General features: G+C 42.7%; 1 protein-coding gene across 1 annotated transcript in view; it reads right to left on the reverse strand.

Moving 5' to 3' along the window:
- Positions 1 to 19193, reverse strand: part of PROM1 (prominin 1) — a 330624-nt gene extending 311431 nt beyond the window's left edge. Inside the window, exons 1-2 of the mRNA XM_030191212.1 lie at positions 18706 to 19193; positions 2060 to 2118 (exon numbers count right to left, since the gene is read on the reverse strand). Of these exons, the coding sequence (XP_030047072.1) occupies positions 2060 to 2118; positions 18706 to 18928 (282 nt within the window). The 5' untranslated portion in view covers positions 18929 to 19193. The remainder of the gene's footprint in view (positions 1 to 2059; positions 2119 to 18705) is intronic.

Genomic DNA, 19193 nt, shown 5'->3' on the forward strand with positions numbered 1-19193 from the left:
AGACGCGCACACGCGGTCCAGGGAGCGATTCTTCGCACCTCGCCCTCCGATGCCATAAGCCACGTGGAGACCGATCGGGGAATCCCCTGCCCGCTACAAAAGGTAAAAATTACCTGCTCCTCGCTCCAAGCTGTAACGAACTGGTGTCCCAGTGAGCAGCTGCAATAAACACTGATATAAACGTTGAAATAAACGCCCTTAAAGGACGTCCAAATTTTTTTTTTTTTTTAACGGAGCCAGCGGGAGGGGGGAGAAAAGGAGGGACCTGGCGCCACCAGGTTTGCACTTACTCAAGAAGAGCCCTCAACCCCAGGTACTCAACAAAACCTAAGAATTAGACCGGGAGACCTAGCCAGAGCTGCTACTGTGTGTGACCACCACCTGCTGAGATAGAGAACATACTGAGGAGTTTCCGGCAGCACATGACCACATATAGGGAGGCAAAAGGATTGCTCTCTATCTCCACCTGCTGGTAGATGGACACAACCCACCAGTCTATGGATTGATCAGCATGATGATATGGAATTATTTATTTGTTGCATTTGTATCCCACATTTTCCCACCTATTTGCAGGCTCAATGTGGCTTACATAGTACCGTGATGGCGATCACCAATTCTGGTAAGAGAAATACAGAGTGGTCTAGTGTTGATGTTCATAGATGACAGAGTATTTTAAGTGATCAAGGAGAGAGAGAGTTAGATTTTGTCCAGTTCTGGTAAGAGTTTTGATTGTGTTGTAGAGTTCAGGAGTTTAGGTTGGTTCTTTCTGGTATGCCTTTGTGAACAAGAAGGTTTTAAACGATTTACGGAAGTTTGTTAGGTCGTGCATTCTTTTCGTGACGTTTGGAAGTGCATTCCATAGTTGCGTGCTTATATAAGAGAAGCTGGATGCACATGTTGCTTTATATTATAGACCTTTGCAGCTTGGGAAGTGGAGATTTAGGTAAGAGCGTGCTGATCTTTTTGTGTTCCTGGTTGGGAGGTCTATAATGTCTGCCATGTAGGCTGGGGCATCGCCATAAGCCATAAATAATTCTGAGGCATATTTTCAAAGCACTTAGTCTTCCAAAGTTCCATAGGTTTCTATGGAACTTTGGAAGGCTAAGTGCTTTGAAAATATGCATCTTTATGAACTAGGGTGCAGACCTTGAACGCGATTCGCTCTTTGATTGGGAGCCAATGTAGATTTTCTCGTAAGGGCTTAGCACTTTCGTATTTCATTCTTCCAAATATGAGTCTAGCTGCGGTGTTTTGGGCAGTTTGGAGTTTCTTCAAGATTTGTTCTTTGCATCCAACATAGATTGCATTGCAGTAGTCTAGGTGATTTAGAACCATTGATTGTACCAGGTTACGGAATATTTCCCTCGGGAAGAAAGGTTTTACTCGTTTAAGTTTCCCCATTGAATGAAACATTTTCTTTGTAGTGTTTTTCTCTTGGCTCTCTAGCGTGAGGTTTTGGTCGATTGTAACACCAAGAATTATCAGGTTGTCTGAAACATGAAGGGTGTAGTCTGGGGTGTTTATATGTGTGGGTTTGTTCGTATTGTGTGGAGATGAAAGGATGAGACAATGTGTTTTTTCTGCGTTGAGCTTTAATTGAAATGTATCTGCCCATGAGTTCATGATCTGGAGGCTAAGTTTGATTTCGTTTGTGATTTCTGAACTGATCAGGATGGGACACAACCCATTATTCTGAACTGGTCAGGATAAGGAAATGAAAAATTACATTTAGTTAAATCATTTTATATACAGACACCATATATACGTATATAATGTATATGAATACAGAGCATCAATTGATTCTCTTCTCCACCAATAATCTGTAAAGACCAGGAAGATTTAAAAACTATAAGCTACAATGGCAATCAAATAGAAAATAAAATTTGCCAGTTGTGATCTGCAGTACAATTCTAGTGGTTCATTTGCATGAGGTTTTACAGATTAATTACATCAGTACTATTTGCTTGGCAGAAAAAGGAGAATGTAAGTTTGAAGCATGTAACAGCACACTGTTGAAACAAAAAAACACTATACTGTCACTATTATTATAAGGAGTTACCTTTTGATAATCTGTGCGCACTTGTCCAAACTTTTGTTGTGCTATTTTTCGGATGAGATCTGAAATTTAATAAATACAAACATTTTAATACACATCACTAAAAGCAAGCATCCGAAGACATGGTTGGTTAGAAAGAAAACAAATTTAAAAAGTACATATATGGTTTAGTGGAAGAGTAGCCTAGTGGTTAGTGCAGTGCACTCTGATCCTGGGGAACTGAGTTTGATTCCCACTGCAGCTCCTTGTGACTCTGGGCAAGTCACTTAACCCTCCATTGCCCCTGGTACAAAATAAATACCTGAACATATGTAAAACACTTTGAATGTAGTTGCAAAAACCTCAGAAAGGCGGTATATCAAGTCCCATTTCCTTTCCCCTTTCTCTGAAGGAAAATAACCTCTCATTCTGACTTTTATCTTACAGACTGTATGTTTTAATTTTGGTAGGTAAGTTATCTCAAGATTTTATTTCCTTATTTTATTATTAGTACCACTTCTTTTAAATGTCTGAGCAGGTCAGCTTTCCTCCTTCAAATGTATGGTTCAAGCTCTGTTCCTGAATCCTGTTTCTGTTGCCAAGCCAAGTCTATTTCCGAATCTTGTTTCTGTTGCCAAGCCAAGTCTACTTCTGAATCTTGTTTCTGTTGCCAAGCCAAGTCTGTTCCAGATTCCTGTACCTGCTAAGCCATGTCTGTTCCTGAATTCTGTTCCTGATCCTGCCCAGCCAAGTCTGTTCCTGGTTGCTGACCCTGCCCAGCCAAGTCTGGTGACTGCTTTGTCTATAGTACTGCTTCTATCTTGCCTGTCTGTCTTGTTCAGTTGTGCCTAGCCTTGCCTCATCTCGTCCGGATCCAGTCCTTGCCTTGCCATTTTCTGGGCCTAGTTTTAATCTAGTTCCTTGTCTTGCCTTGTTCTGCCTTGCCTTGTATTGCCTGGGTCCAAGTAGTCTTGCCTTGTTCTGCCTGGGTTCCAGTTCTGGCCCTTTGCCTTGTCTCGCCTGGATCCGGTCCTCGTCCTGTCTACTGTACTTTGTTGCCTCTGCTTTGCTTTGTCTAGTCTCCTGGTTTGTTCTAGTCCTGTCTTGTCTAATCCAGTCTTGCCTAGTTCTACCTTGTTCTGACTCCTGTCTTGTGCCAGTTCAGGTGACTTGTCTGCCTCAGCTGCGGCTGTGGTCCAAGGGCTCACTATTCTTGAATCTGTGACAAAAAGTCGCCTTACTACACAGACATTGACAGCACCCGTGGTGGAACATTGTTTACAATTTCATCGCACATTTGAGGATTTACACTGGTCTATCATTGATCACATACCAGAGTTACAACACAGCGGTGACCTGGCAGCTATCCTGGCCCGCAGCGAGCAATTCTGGATTTTTGAGTTAGAATCAGTCTCTCCATTGGAACTGAACGAGAACCTAGAGTGGAACTCTATTATTTGATTAATACGTGACTGCCACTGAACTCAGAATAGCTAGTTTGGACTTTTCGGATACGTGATGGTCATATTATACTGTATTGTTTCATATTGTGCTTCATATATTTTTCATAACTTTGAAGTAGAATGTTGTTATAGATGTTAGTATGATCATTTAGGTTATTACGTAGTCCATTAGTATTTTTTCATCTTTCTATTTTATTCAAATCATTTTCATCAGTTTAGCATATTTAGTGGATATTTGTTCATTTTCTTTTATATTTTGTATTATTGATTTGAAGTAATTCCTGTATCTTGATGCTGAAGTAGAATACACAATAATTTATAGATTTGTCTCTATCAGTGATGTCACATTTGCATCAGCATCCTGAGCTACCCTGCCTCCATAGGAGCCTATATCAGTATCACGATGTGGATTGTCAACCAGGCTGGTGGTAAAGTCAAGGGAGGACAGCCCTAACCCAAGTCCCTGAGGAAAGTTAATCTGAAACCCCTGGTGTTGGGAGTATTGTTCATCACAAGGGAGAGTAGTTTTTTTCTTTACAACTTGAAAGTGATCTGAACATCATAGCCCTTAGCGTTTGGTGTTTACCAGAGCAGGGCTCATGAGATAAGTGAAAATATTTACTACTATTATCATTATACTTTTGCTTTGATTGAAGATTAATGCTGGCAGAGTTCATTATTGGTAGTGCATTTGTTCGTTTAGTATTTAAGGGGTAAACAATTGCACTTAGCATACAAAAAAGGGAAAAAAAAAGCACCACAATAGGAGTCAGCGACCCAATGAATTAAGTGTAATATTTCACCAGTTAGTGGTCTTGAAAGACTACCATGTGGGTGTTTAAGTTTCTGAGGGCACTCCTCCACCATGATTGAATTGGGTACATTCTCATGGTTATGATTTGGTGTTCTATAGATATCAAGGACAGAGTCCAGAGAGCACGGGCTCTAGCTGATCAGGCCTCTTTGAGAATATGATACTGATCACGTGGGCGTATGACAGCACCCAAACAATGAGGTTCAGCTTGACATGTCCCTGCTGTCCCAGCTTGTTACATCCCTTTTTGCCTTCTTCTTGAAGTTCCTCTGGCATCTGCCTTCAAGCAACTTGAAAATATCAAAGTACTCTCCTCTGCGCAGCACTTTCTTTTCCTGAAACATTTGGGGACCCACTCCCATAATCTCTCTGCAGGTACAGTGTGATAGAAGCTTGAAGTTGAAGGCCCTGAGAGCAACTTGAAGCAGGCAGTACACCCTGAGCACACTGACCTCAAGTGGAGGAAGAGAAAAGGGAAGTAAAGGACAAAGAGGAACTAGAGTATTCAGAATGCTTGCGCTTCTTACATCTCTTCGTCTTGTGCAATGTCCTCTTGCCATTTCAAGCTCCTTGTAGTGAGGTATGGTCAGAAGCAATTTGGGAGACTGACGCCAAGACAGGAGTCTACAAGGAAGATGTCACTGTGGAGGGAAGTGGGACAGTCACTGCAGGGTCCATCAGAGCTGGCATGACTTTACTGGATGCAGGGGAGGTAGCAGCTGGGACCATGAGCACATTGGAGTGATGCACAGCCCAAGTATGAGGTGTGGATGTTGCAATAGAGGTGGTGCAGCGATAGGCATAGAAGCATCTATGATGTCTACAATGCTCTCAAATGCTGTGACAATGTCTCCAATTAGTTGCTCAGGGTGGAGATGACGACACTCTCCTTGTTGCGATAAATGAATGTGTGACCTAAAACAGCACTGACATGAGTGATGGCTGTTGGACAAACTGGAAACACCACAGAGACACAAAAGAGCCACAGCAAAGGTCCAATAATCCAAAACAGACCAGCAAACTAGCTACTAGCTACTGCAGTTTATCAGTAGCAATCTTCCAGCTGAATTTAATTTTCGAAAGGGTGACTATAATAAAATGGTTAAAAAGAAATTTAAAGGATCGGTTGCAAAAGTAAGGACACTAAATCAGGCGTGGACATTATTCAAAAATACCATCTTAGAAGCCCAGTCCAGATGCATTCCACGTATTTGCAATGGTGGAAAGATGAGAAATTGTCAGCCAGCATGGGTAAAAGGTAAAGTAAAAGAGGCTATTACAGCCAAAATATTGCCCTTCAAAGAATGGAAAAAGGACCCAAATGAAGAAAATATGAAGCAGCATAAGCACTGGTAAATCAGATGCAAAGCATTCATAAACAAGGCTAAAAAGAAATATGAAGAGAAACTTGCCACAGAGGCTAAAACTTACAGTTACAACTTTTTCAGGTATATCAGAAGCAGAAAGTCTGCAAAGGAATCCGTGGGACCATTAGGAGCAAAAGGGGCGCTCAGGGAGGACAAGGCCATAGCGGAGAAACTAATTAATTCTTTGCTTCTATCCTTACGGAAGATGTAAGAGTTCTGCTTGTACCAGAAATAGGTTTTCAAGGGTGATGTGGAGGAAGTGAAAGAAATTTTGGTGAAACTGGAAGATGTACTGGGCCAAATTGACAAATTAAAGAGTAATAAATCACCTGGACTGGATAGCATACATCCAATGGTACTCAAAGAACTCAAGCATGAAATTGCTGATCTACTGTTAGTAATATATATCCTGTCATTAAAACTGTCCGTAGTACCTGAAGATTGGACGGTGGCCAATGTGACGCCGATTTTTTAAAAGGGTACTAAAGGTGATCTGGAAAAATTATAGACCGGTAAGCCTGATGTCGTTGCTGGGCAAAACAGTGGAAGCTATTAAAAAGAATAAAATTACAGAACACGTAGACAAAGATGGTTTAATGGGACAAAGTCAGCATGGGTTCAGCCAAGGGAAGTCTTGACTCACAAATTTGCTTCATTTCTTTGAAGGCATGAATAAACATGTGGATAAAGGTGAGCCGGTTGATGTAGTGTATCTAGATTTTCAGAAACCTTTTAATAAAGTTCCTCATGAGAGACTCCTGAGAAAATTAAAAAGTCATGGGATAGGAGGCAAGGTTCTGGTGTGGAATAGGAATTGGTTATTCAACAGAAAAGAGAGGGTAGGGCTAAATGGTCATTTATCTCAAAGGAGGAGGGTGAACAGTGGAGTGCTGCAGGGATCTATTACTGGGACCAGTGCTATTTAATATATTTATAAATGATATGGAAATCAGAATGACAAGTGAAGTGATTAAACTTGCAGATGATATAAAACTATTCAAGGTTGTTAAAACACGTGCCGACTATGAATATTGCAGGAAGACCTTAGGAAACTGGAAGACTGGGCATCCAAATGACAGATGAAATTTAATATGGACAAATGCAAGGTGATGCACATTGGAAAGAATAATCCAAATCATGATGCTAGGATCCACCTTGGGAGTCAGCGTTCAAGAAAAGGATCTGGGTGTCATTGTAGAAAATACGCTGAAATCTTCTGCTCAGTGTGCAGCGACGGCCAAAAAAGCAAACAGGATTCCAGGAATTATTAGGAAAGAGATGGTGAATAAGACCAAAAATACTATAATGCCTTTGTATCGCTTGATGGTGCATCTGCACCTTGAGTATTGCGCTCAGTTCTGGTTGCCGTATCTCAAAAAAAATATGGCTACTCTTAAGTTATGTGCAAAAGGCTTGCTTCCTGTACAAAGAAGAAATTAAGAACATGACAAAGAGAGTTGTGAAAGGAGAAGAAATACTGGATGGTGGAGCTATAACCCTACAGAATTGTATAGACCCGTTTCATACTTGCTTCTGTGTGTATGGCCATGTTCTGGTTTATGTGTTTAAAAAAAGAAAACCATAGCGCTCCTGCCGCCTTTATCACCGGCAGACCAAAAGAAAGTCAACCCCCAGTATTTGGTGGTTAACGTACATTAAGGCCAAGAAACATATACACATTAGACATGCTCTAAAGGGTGGTGGGTGACTAGACAGCTATGCCCTCATTAACGGCGTGAGAACAGTCTTTGAATTTTAACAGATGCTTTTACCACAGCTGTACAATCTGTCATGATTCTAAAAGACATAACCCACTAATGGGGGGACTAAGCTCTGGTGAGGTAAAGTGATGAGCCACACTCATGCTTATCTCTAGCTAGGTTGTTGGTTCACTTAAGGGTCCACCACTAAGTTCTGTGGAGGATTAAGCCACACTCATCCTCATCTCTAGCTTGGGTTCAGGTTCACTCAGGGGTCCATCACTACCAAGCTCACTGTGCACCGCATTCAAAACTACTGGCAGGACACGTGGTACAGCATATGGTACAGCATCCACAACAACTGGTTGTGAACCCGGCCGAGATGATGCATCTGGGAATATAGCTACACAAGGGAATGGACGATCTGCTCTACTGATGTAGCATTCAGAGGTACAGACAGCAGGAGCATTAGGCAGTCTCTACATGTTAATTCTTGGACAAATCCTCCACGTGTTAAGTGGTGCAAAGCTTACCAGCCTCCAGAGACTTGATGAAATCCCAGACTTTTGAAAGGATTCAGCTGTGTGTTGACCAAACTCAATTCTTCTAACTAAAGATCCATCAGAGCTTGTACGGTTGCTAAAGTCCCATATTTCTGATGCCCCTTCTTTGAGCATACCCCTTCAGGCATCAGGCATGCACCATGGTTGAGCTGTTTATTAATAATAATAGTGGATACAAGTAGATAATCTCATAGAAGTTTGACACAAGTAATGTCTGCTTACAAGAGCACCAAAGCAGCTCTTGGGCCACGTAAACAACCAGCAAACCAAGCCCATTTGAGTAAAGAATTCAGCTTCTACCTATAACATGTGTGCAACCAGCCATGCCCGTCTGTGCAATAAGAAAAACACAGATGCAAGGAACCAGACAAAGAAGAGCCAGTGACTCAACAATAAGACTGATTAAGGAAAAGGAGTTATCAACTAGAAGCCAATCGAAACTGGCGGTTTTGATTTCAGCCATAACAACAGAAACTGGTCCCACATCCCCCACCCTCTGACAGAAAACACATCCCTCTCCCCCCATAGACCCTCCACCTTCAATGGTGCCTGAAGTCACGGCTGCCATTTGGGAATAACTTGAGCTAGAGTGCTGCTCAGGCCATTCTCAATTCCTAAATGGTAGCTGCCATTTTTACAGCGCTGCCGATGAGGACAGGGGCAACTCGGAATGCTGCTGCCACGAAAACACCACTAGACAACCAGGGCCTTTACAGGGTAGGCTCAAGGAAGGCCTATGGGGGGGGAGGGGAGAGGCTGGCTTTTGGTGGTGGGGTGGGGTGGGGCAGGGTAGGCTACAGTTTCAGGTCCATTTTGGTGCCGTATCCGAAATTCAGGCGATTTCTACTTGCAACCAACAGAAACAAGAATGGGGTTGAATAAGAGGCACAGGAACGTGGTTACTTTCATAAAGTCATACAACTGACATTAGTCCCCGTCTCGATAAGGTACTGGTTGCACGCAGGAGGCTGGCAATGTCTCCTGGCGATTGTGGGTGGAAAAGAGAAGCAGTCACAGATGTAAGGAGGATACAAAAAAAAAAAAAAAGAAGGATTTGGGCTGGGAAACTGTCCTATTAAGCCAATTCCTCACTGCCCGCTGTCACGATTGTGGTCGTGACCCCACTTTGTCTCACCTCGTCTTCTGGTGGTCAGCTTCAGAGGTGGCACCACTCTGTTCTCTTCCTTATATTGTTGCCTCTTCTGCTACTTCTTCAGTGTTTCAAGCCTCTCTCTGGTATTCTGCGTGTTTCAAGCCTCTTTCCTGTAATCATGACATCATCAGTGAAGGCCCTCATAAGGAAGTTGAAGATATTCATTCAGGGCCTTTGCTGCGCCAAAGGTCTCCAGGTTTGTCGGTGTGCTTGTGTAGCACTTCTGCCTTCTTTTGTTTGCTAGTGTGCCTGTTTAACACTTCTTGTTTCCCTAGGGTTAGAACTTCTGTCTTGATTTTTGCTTGTTGTCTGTGTGCCTGTTTGGCACTTCTGTTGTGTCCCTTGTTTGTTGGGTAGTGTGCCTGTGTGGGCCCAGCCTTAAGTTGCTTCTCTATGTGGCTTCCCCTTTTCCCTTTGAGTGGCTGTGTGGCCTAGCCTAGTCTGCCTTGCCTTGAGTTCACCCTAGTCTGCTTCTGCCTGTGTGTATGTGCCTTCTTTTGCCTTCTGCTGTTGTGAGTGGGTTCCAGTTTGGCCTTGCTATTTGTGAGGGCTCTGGTGTGCAGGGTTCCAGTTCGGCCTTGCGGCCCATTTGAGTCATTCTAGCTTTACTTGGCTCTGCTCTTGTGTTCTATGTTCTCACCAAGCCAAGCTTAGTTCCTGTGTACCCCGCTCCTGCCTGTGTGCTTCTTGCACTTCTAGTCTTTCCAGTCCTGCCTAGTCAAGCTCAGTTCCTGTGTACCCCATTCCAGCCTGTGTACTCATTGCACTTCTAGTCTGTTCCAGTCCTACCTGTTTAGTCCAGTCCTGGTTGAAAGGTTCGGCGGCTGCTGCTGCCATTCGTAGGCAGCGTCCCAAGAGCTCACGTTTCCCTGAATTTGTGACAGTTTGCAAAGGCCCCGAGGTTGTAACTGACACCTGCACAGACTCTGCCCCCCTCCTGCAGGACTTGGCCATTCCCTGACGGGGATCCTCTTATTTACCCCTCCCCCCTTACCTTTATACCCTTCTCTATTCCTGGGACTGTTTCTGTAGTATGTTGGTTTTATGATTGATTCTTTTCTTTATTTTATGGCGTTCCTTTCATACTTTAATTTTTATTTTTTTACATTGCTTTAATTTACTTTGAAAAAAACATGTGATTTAAGCAAATTCAAATAAACATAAGCAAACATTGTGTTCCACACACCAAAGTTACTAGCCCAACTCAATGAATTTTATGTTCAATTTTGAACAAAAGTCACTGAAAACTAAAAATAGAGCAACAGATGGTGAGATATTTGGGATTTAACTAAATAGGAAGTACCAGTGAAAAGCTCCACGTGACCCTCAGAATCTGTGTTGAAGTGTACATATATATTAATAACCAGTCAGTTTTCTCTTCTCTGAAGGATCATATACTGCTCTAACACAAACCTAGTTCTGTTCCTGACATTTTTAATATGCAGGCCAATACATATGTATCTTAAATAAAAAGATGCATATAAATAGTGAAGATGTAAAATGCTGAACATACTTGCTCAATTACAGTTGTTTTTATTGACTTTACTGCAGAATTCACAGTATTCACTATTGCTTTTCTGGAACTATGAACTACAGCAGCGGTTTTCCGGTATATCTCGACTGTGGTAGAGAGCTGCACAGGAACAGAGTTTGTGGGGATCCTACAGGAATCCTTTTCAGGTCTGCTGGGATCCCATGGGAATGGAAATAAGTACTGCGGGGCTCCCATGGGAGTGTATGAGCCCCTCAGTGACCACCTACCTACCCAGAGACCTCCAAGACATCCAACTACCGTCTCCTCCTCCTCCCTTCAATAATTCAGTGCAGCTGCACTTGCTCCCTGCCCAGGCTGATACAGCAAGGCTCACACTGACACACGAACAGGCCAGCAGCATCAGAGGTCTCCTGATCTACTGGCACATGCGTGTAGTGACTATGTGCAGCTGGCCCGTGCATGTGTCAGTGTGTGTCTTGCTGTATCAGCCAGGGCAGAGAGCAAGCGAGGCTGCTCTGAATTATTGAACGACTCAAGGGATTTAATTAGTTTCTAAGAAGCAAACCCTAATTAAATTACAAATTACCCCAGTCATAAGGAACAATATATTCATCTGATATTCCTAGTACCTTAAGAAGTTCTAATTAAACAACTCTATAATACGAAGATGCAGACAGCAGTCCAACAGCGAGTGGGGTGCTATCCAGTCTTGTGCATTGAGTGTCACATGTATGATTATCTCCCATTTGGTGAGATGTCATATATGTGTGCTCTATGCAAAGAGCTCCTAGCTCTCAGAGAATGAGTCAAATCTCTTGAGGCTAGAGTAGTACAGCAGCTGAGGGAGACAGAGAGGTACACAGAGGAGGCCTACAGGGACATTGTAGAGAAGTCCCACCTCCAGTCTGGCAGCACCTGTGCTGCCTTGGAGGAGGGAAGCCTTCTAAAAGGAGAGCATGGGCCTTTCCATTCCCCGGTGTGCGGTAGACAGGAACAGCACACCAGGGAATACAATAATACAACATCCTCTCACACCGAGGATGTGTCTCCAGGAGCTAGTGCCCAAGTGAGAAGGGTTACGACAGCTATTGTAGTAGGAGATTTGATTATTAGGCATGTAGATAGCTGGGTGGCTGGTGGACGTGAGGATCGCCTAGTCACAAGGTGGCGGACCTCATGCATCACCTAGATAGGATTTTAGATAGTGCTGGGGAGGAGCCGGCTCTCTTCATACATGTGGGTACCAATGACGTAGGAAAATGTGGGTGAGAGGTTCTGGAAGTCAAATTTAGGCTCTTAGGTAGACAGCTCAAATCCAGAACCTCTAGGGTTGCATTTTCAGAAGTGCTACCCGTTCCATGCGTAGTGCCCAATAGGCAGGCAGAGCTTGAGTCTCAATGCGTGGATGAGACGATGATACAGGGAGGAGGGTTTTAAATTTGATAGGAACTAGGCAACATTCTGGGGAAGGGGGCTTCATCTTAACCAGGGTGGGACCTGGCTGTTGGCATCAGCATTTATGTTTCAATGATTTTTATTGATGAGTACACAAGGTAGACAATTCCATTGCAATCAATATAAAACTGATAATAAATAATTCTATCACATATTAATAAACCTAAAACTTCTGTCATCAAAGTTTTTCCCCCCAATCTTTTCTCCCCTATCCATTCCCTCTTGTCTTCTTATTTATGAATATGTTCATGTACAATAACAGAGCAATTGCATAACTATAAACAATAAACTTTTATATTAAACTCCAACAATTGTGTCTCATGTTTTACTCTGTGTACTATTGCCCTGTTTATAGCCCAACAGTATTTGCAGGCGAGTCCTCTTAATGTATTCTTTCAAACAATATGCAAGAAATATTACCCTTCCCGAAACTGTGCCCCTCCCCTCCCCCTCTACTCTTATGGAACCTTCTTCTTACTTCATGGTTCAGTTACCTCTACTGGCATCAGCATTTAAAAAGGAGATGGAGCAGCTATTAAACTAGAAACTGGGAGAAGGCCAACAGTCGCTCAAAAGCGCATGGTTCGGAATAGGGTATCTTTCAAAGATATCACTAAAACAGGGAAGATAGGGTATCCCGATAGTGAGGTTGCAAAAGAGACCATAGAAGATCAGGTGTCCTTAAATAAAAATCAGACAAAAGATTGCAAATTAATACTGTCAAGTACTGAGCATGATGTAAATAGGAACAAACATAGTTTGAAATGTCAATATGCGAATGCCAGAAGCCTAAGAAATAAGATGGGAGAGTTAGAATATATTGCCCTAAATGAAAAATTAGATGTAATAGGCATCTCTGAGACCTGGTGGAAGGAGGATAACCAGTGAGACACTATCATAATGGGGTACAAATTATACCATAGTGATAGGGTGGATTGAAATGGTGGAGGGGTAGTACTGTATGTTAAGGAGGGCCTTGAATCAAATAGATTTGCAGGAAACAAAACACATCTTGGAATCCCTAAGGACTGAAATTCCGTGTGTAAATGGGGAAAGGATAATGATAGGAGTGTACTACCGTACGACTAGCCAGGATGAACAGACAGATGTAGAAATGTTGTCGGAAATTAAGAAGGCTAACAAACTGGGAAACACAATAATAATGGATGATTTCAATTACCTCGATATTGACTGGGTAAAGGTAACATCAGAGTGCGCTAGGGAGGTAAAATTCCTTGATGACATCAAGGACTGCTTTACGGAGCAGCTGGTACAGGAGCTGACAAGAGAAGGAAAAATTCTAGACCTAGTCCTTAGTGGAGTGCCTGATCTGGTGCGGGAGGTAATGGTGATGGGGCCGCTTGATAACAGTGATCATAACATAATCAGATTTGATATTAGCTTTGGAGTAAGTATACACAGGAAATCTAATATGTTAACATTTAACTTTCAAAAAGGAGACTATGATAAAATGAGAAGAATGGTGAAAAAGAAACTTAGAGGATCAGCTGCAAGGGTCAAAAATTTACATCAGGCATAGATGCTGTTCAAAAACAGCATCCTGGAAGCCCAAGCCAAATATATTCCGCGTATTAAAAAAAGGAGGAAGGAAGACCAAACGACAGCCGGAATGGTTAAAAAGTGAGGTGAAGGAAGCTATTAGAGCAAAAAAAAAAAAAAAAAAAACCCTTCAGAAAATGGAAGAAGGAACAGACTGAAAATAATAAGAAACAGCATAAGGAATGTTAAGTCAAATGCAAAGTGCTGATAAGGAAAGCAAAGAGGGACTTTGAAGAAAAGATTGCGTTGGAGGCAAAAACACATAGTAAAATTTTTTTTTTAGGTATATTAAAAGCAAGAAGCCAGCAAACAAATCAGTTGGACCACTATATGACTGAGGGGTAAAAGGGGCAACCAGGGAAGACAAAGCCACAGTGGACAAATTAAATGAATTCTTTGCTTCAATCTTCACCAAGGAAGATTTGGGAGAGATACCGGTGCCAGAAATGGCATTCAAAGCTGACGAGTCAGAGAAACTGAATGAAATCTCAATAAACCTGGAGGATGTAATGGGGCAATTTGACAAATTGAAGAGTAGCAAATCTCCTGGACCGGATGGTATTCATCTCAGAGTACTGATGGAATTGAAAAATAAACTTGAGGAACTATTGTTAGTTCATTGTAATTTATCTTTAAAATCGAGCGTGGTGCCGAATATGTAATTTATCTTTAAAATCGAGCCTGGTACCAGAAGATTGGAGGGTGGTCAATGTAACGCTAATTTTCTTAAAAAGGTTCAAGAGAAGATCCGGGAAACTATAGACCGGTGAGCCTGACGTCAGTGCTGGGCAAAATGATAGAGACTATTATAAAAAACAAAATGATACAGCATATTCAAAAGCATAGATTAATGAGACAAAGCCAACATGGATTTAGTGAAGGGAAATCTTGTCTCACCAATCTATTACATTTCTTTGAAGGGGTGAACAAACATGTGGATGAAGGTGAGCCAGTTGATATTGTGTATCTGGATTTTCAAAAGGTATTTGACATAGTACCTCATGAAAGACTAGAGGAAATTGGAAAGTCATGCGATAGGAGAGGTAGTGTCCTATTGTGGACTAAAAATTAGAAGAAAACGAGTGTAGGGTTAAATGGTCAGTATTCTCAATGGAGAAGGGTAGATAGTGAGGTCCCCAGGGGTCTGTGCTGGGACCGCTGCTTTTTAACATATTTATAAATGATTTAGAAATGGGAGCAACTAGTGAAGTAATTAAATTTTCTAACGATACAAAGGTATTCAAAGTTGTTAAATCACAAGTGGATTGTAAAAAATTACAAGAGGACCTTACGAGATTGGGCGTCTAAATGGCAGATGACATTTAATGTAAGCAAGTGCAAAGTGATGCATGTGGGAAAGAGAAACATGAATTACAGTTACATAATGCAAGGTTCCACGTTAGGGAGTCACTGACCAAGAAAGTGATCTAGGCGTCGTCATTGATGATATATTAAAACCCTCTGCTCAGTGTGCTGCAGTGGCTAAGAAGCAAATAGAATGTTAGGCATTATTAGGAAAGGAATGGAAAACAAAAATGAGGACATACCACCTTTGTATCGGTCCATGGTGCGACCGCACCTCGAATATTGTGTTCGATTCTGGTCACCGAATCTCAAGAAAAGATATAGTGGAATTAGAAAAGGTATAGAGAAGTGTAACGAAACTGATAAAGGGGCGAGGACAAATTCCCTATCAGGAAAGGTTGAAGTGGCTAGGGCTCTTCAGCTTGGAGAAAAGATAGCTGAGGGGACATATAATAGAGGTCTAAAAAATAATGAGTGGAGTGGAATGGGTAGATGTGAATCATTTGTTTACTCTTTCCAAAAATACTAGGACTAGTTTGGCATGCAATGAAGCTACAAAGTAGTAAATTTAAGACGAATCAGAGAAAATGTTTCTTCACTCAATGTGTAATTAAACTCTGCAATTCATTACCAGAGAATGTGGTAAAGGCAGTTAGCTTAGCGGGGCTTAAAAAAGGTTTGGACAGCTTCCTAAAGGAAAAGTCCATAAACCATTATTAAAATGAATTTGGGAAAATCAACTGCTTATTTCTGTGATAAGTAGTATAAAATGTATTGAACTTTTTTGGGATCTTACCAGGTATTTGTGACCTGGATTGGCCACTGCTGGAAACAGGATGCTGGGCTTGATGAACCTTTGGTCTGCCCCAGTGTGGCAATACTTATGTACTTATGACTTGTTCAATGGACCAGATTCCCATAAAGGTGAGGTCATTTTCAACACAAACTCAAAGCGCTCCAAGTCATACATATGCATACTGAGACCTCAAATAATCCTATATAATAATTTGCACCTCCAACATTCCATGTCTGGCTGCCTGGGTTCGTAACATCTCCTGACGTCAGCCAGTCTCCAGCGTTCCATTCCCCCTTACTGTCCCGCCCTCGCGTTAAGACATAATGACGTAAGAGGGCAGAACAGTGAGAGAGAAGGGAAAGCTGGAGGCGAGCTGACGTCAGGAGGGATGTTACGAACGGAACGGAAGCCAGCGCCAGCCAGCCAGAGAACGTTCAGGTACAAATCGAGGGGAGGAGAGAATCGCGGGACATCGAGGGGAGGGAGGAAGGAGAGGGCAAAGCAGAGGAGAATTGATGGACATAGATGGGATGGGAGGACAGCAGAGGAGAGAACTGCGGTACACGGATGGGAGGGCAGGGAAGAGGAGAATCGCTGGACGTGGAGGGGAAGGGAGGAGAGAAAGAAAAAAAAAAAAAGCTTACATGACAGCCTTCCTAGGGCTCATTCATTGTTGAGGAAACGGGCATGGTTCCACTAGTATTTTATATTATTTCTTGGCTTTGTGCCTCTTCATTTCAAGTGGACCCAGTTTAAATGAAAAATATGTATACCTGAAGTACGCTTCTTATAAAGAGGGACAAGTAAATGTAGCTATGGTTAGCTATAAGGAACATTTGGGTGGGATACCGGTGTCGGAAATGGTATTTCAAGCGGATGAGTCGGTGAAACTTACTGACTTCACGGTAAACCTGGAGGACGTAATGGGGCAGTTCAGCAAACTGAAGAGTAGCAAATCTCCTGGACCGGATGGTATTCATCCTAGAGTACTGATAGAACTGAAAAATGAGCTTGCGGAGCTACTGTTAGTGATATGTAATTTATCCTTAAAATCGAGCGTGGAAGATTGGAGGGTGCCCAATGTCACGCCGATTTTTTAAAAAGGTTCCAGGGGAGATCCGGGAAATTATAGACCGGTGAGTCTGACGTTGGTGCCGGGGAAAATAGTAGAGGCTATTATCAAAAACAAAATTACACAGCACATCCAAGGACATGGATTACTGAGACCAAGTGAGCACGGCTTTTGTGTAGGGAAATCTTACCTGACCAATTTACTTCAATTCTTTGAAGGAGTAAACAAACATGTGGACAAAGGGGAGCCGGTTGATATTGTGTATCTGGATTTTCAAAAGGCGTTTGACAAGGTACCTCATGAAAGGCTACAGAGGAAATTGGAGGGTCATGGGATAGGAGGAAATGTCCTATTGTGGATTAAAAACTGGTTGAAGGATAGGAAACAGAGAGTGGGGTTAAATGGGCAGTATTCACAATGGAGAAGGATAGTTAGTGGGGTTCCTCTGGGGTCTGTGCTAGGACCGCTGCTTTTTAATATATTTATAAACTAGTAAAAGAGGCCCGTTTCTGAGTAAATGAAATGGACGCTAGCAAGGTTTTCGTCGCCAACCCCTTCGTTGTTCTGCCATTGCTCCGCCCCCATCATGACGTTTGACGCGAGGGCGGGCCCCGGAGCGATTTCCCCCCCCCCCCGCCTCCCTCCCTGCCAACCCCTTCGTTGTTCTGCCATTGCTCCACCCCCAATGTCATGATGTTTGACGCGAGGGCGGGGCCCGGAGCGATTTCCCACCCCCGCCTCCCTGCCTGCCAACCCCTTTGTTGTTCTGCCATAGCTCCGTCCTCGAGGGCGGGGCCCGGAGCGATTTTGGTGGCTTCACCACCACGTACCTTCGAACCTTTTTGAAGTTAGTCAGGGCTTGGCTTCACTGACGTCAGTGTCCTCAGAACGTTGAGGGTGAGTTTTATTATAGTAGATGATTTAGAGATGGGAGTAACTAGCAAGGTAATTAAATTTGCTGATGAAACAAAGTTATTCAAAGTTGTTAACTCGCGACAGGATTGTGAAAAATTACAGAAGGACCTTACGAGACTGGGCGGCTAAATGGCAGATGACGTTTAATGTGAGCAAGTGCAAGGTGATGCATGTGGGAAAAAAGAATCCAAATTATAGCTACGTCATGCAAGGTTCCACGTTAGGAGTTACGGACCAAGAAAGGGATCTGGGTGTCGTCGTCGATAATACACTGAAACCTTCTGCTCAGTGTGCTGCTGCAGCTAGGAAAGCGAATAGAATGTTGGGTATTATTAGGAAAGGCATGGAAAACAGGTGTGAGGATGTTAGAATGCCATTGTATTGCTCCATGGTGCGACCGCACCTTGAGTATTGTGTTCAGTTCTGGTCACCACATCTCAAGAAAGATATAGTAGAATTAGAAAAGGTGCAACGAAGGGCGACTAAAATGATAGCGGGGATGGGACGACTTCTCTATGAAGAAAGACTAAGGAGGCTAGGACTTTTCAGCTTGGAGAAGAGACGGCTGAGGGAAGACATGATAGAGGTATATAAAATAATGAGTGGAGTGGAACAGGTGGATGTGAAGCGTCTGTTCATGCTTTCCAAAAGTACTAGGACTAGGGGACATGCGATGAAACTACAGTGTAGTAAATTTAAAACAAATCGGAGAAAACACACAAAGGTAACAAAACAATCAGCAACAACAGTCCACTATTTCTCACAAACAACCTCTCCACTACCTAATTCAGCAAAATCACAAATGGTTCTAAAGATAGGTCTAAATTCCAGGTGTTTTTCTTTCTGCCCCCACCCCCCCATAAAGTCGTTTTGTTGTTGAGTTTACTAAACATACTGACAGAATAAATATCAATGACAAAACTAGAGATATAGTGTAGATCACTGCTAAAAGTAATTTCAAAGTCTAAAAAGCATATTTTGCTCACTTTAGTTACCAATGACTGACACCTACCTTCCGGAAAAGGACGTGGTTGAACTAGATAAAGAAAAGCCGGGACTATCTGGAACAACAATCCAATCGCTCCAGGTTCGTGGTATGCATGCGTGTCATAACTTCCAGCAGGTACATAACCAAATTCAAGGCTTGCAGACGATTTGTTCTTACATTGCATTTCAAAAGCGGTACTTCCATAAAGCAGCAGCAGCAACAACAACAAGTGCAACGTAATGGCCATACTCGGCAGATGGAGTTAGGGAAAGGGGCAGAGTGTGACGGCTCAAAGCTTTAAAACACATTAGCTGATCTTCTTAACTGCTGGGGCTAACTGCCTAATGGCAGCCGGAAAGGAGCAGATGTCCTCGGCTCCTTCCTTAGCCTCCTGAATGTGACCCCCTTTATTTGCGGTCTTAACATAAGCTCTTCTCATTCTTCCATCTCTGGCAGAAAGAAAACAAACAGCTGTTAAATTTACTTCCTCCTTAAAGAGGCACTAGCAAAGC

This window comes from Microcaecilia unicolor, chromosome 2 (genome assembly GCF_901765095.1).
Source record: "Microcaecilia unicolor chromosome 2, aMicUni1.1, whole genome shotgun sequence".
NCBI lineage: Eukaryota > Metazoa > Chordata > Amphibia > Gymnophiona > Siphonopidae > Microcaecilia > Microcaecilia unicolor.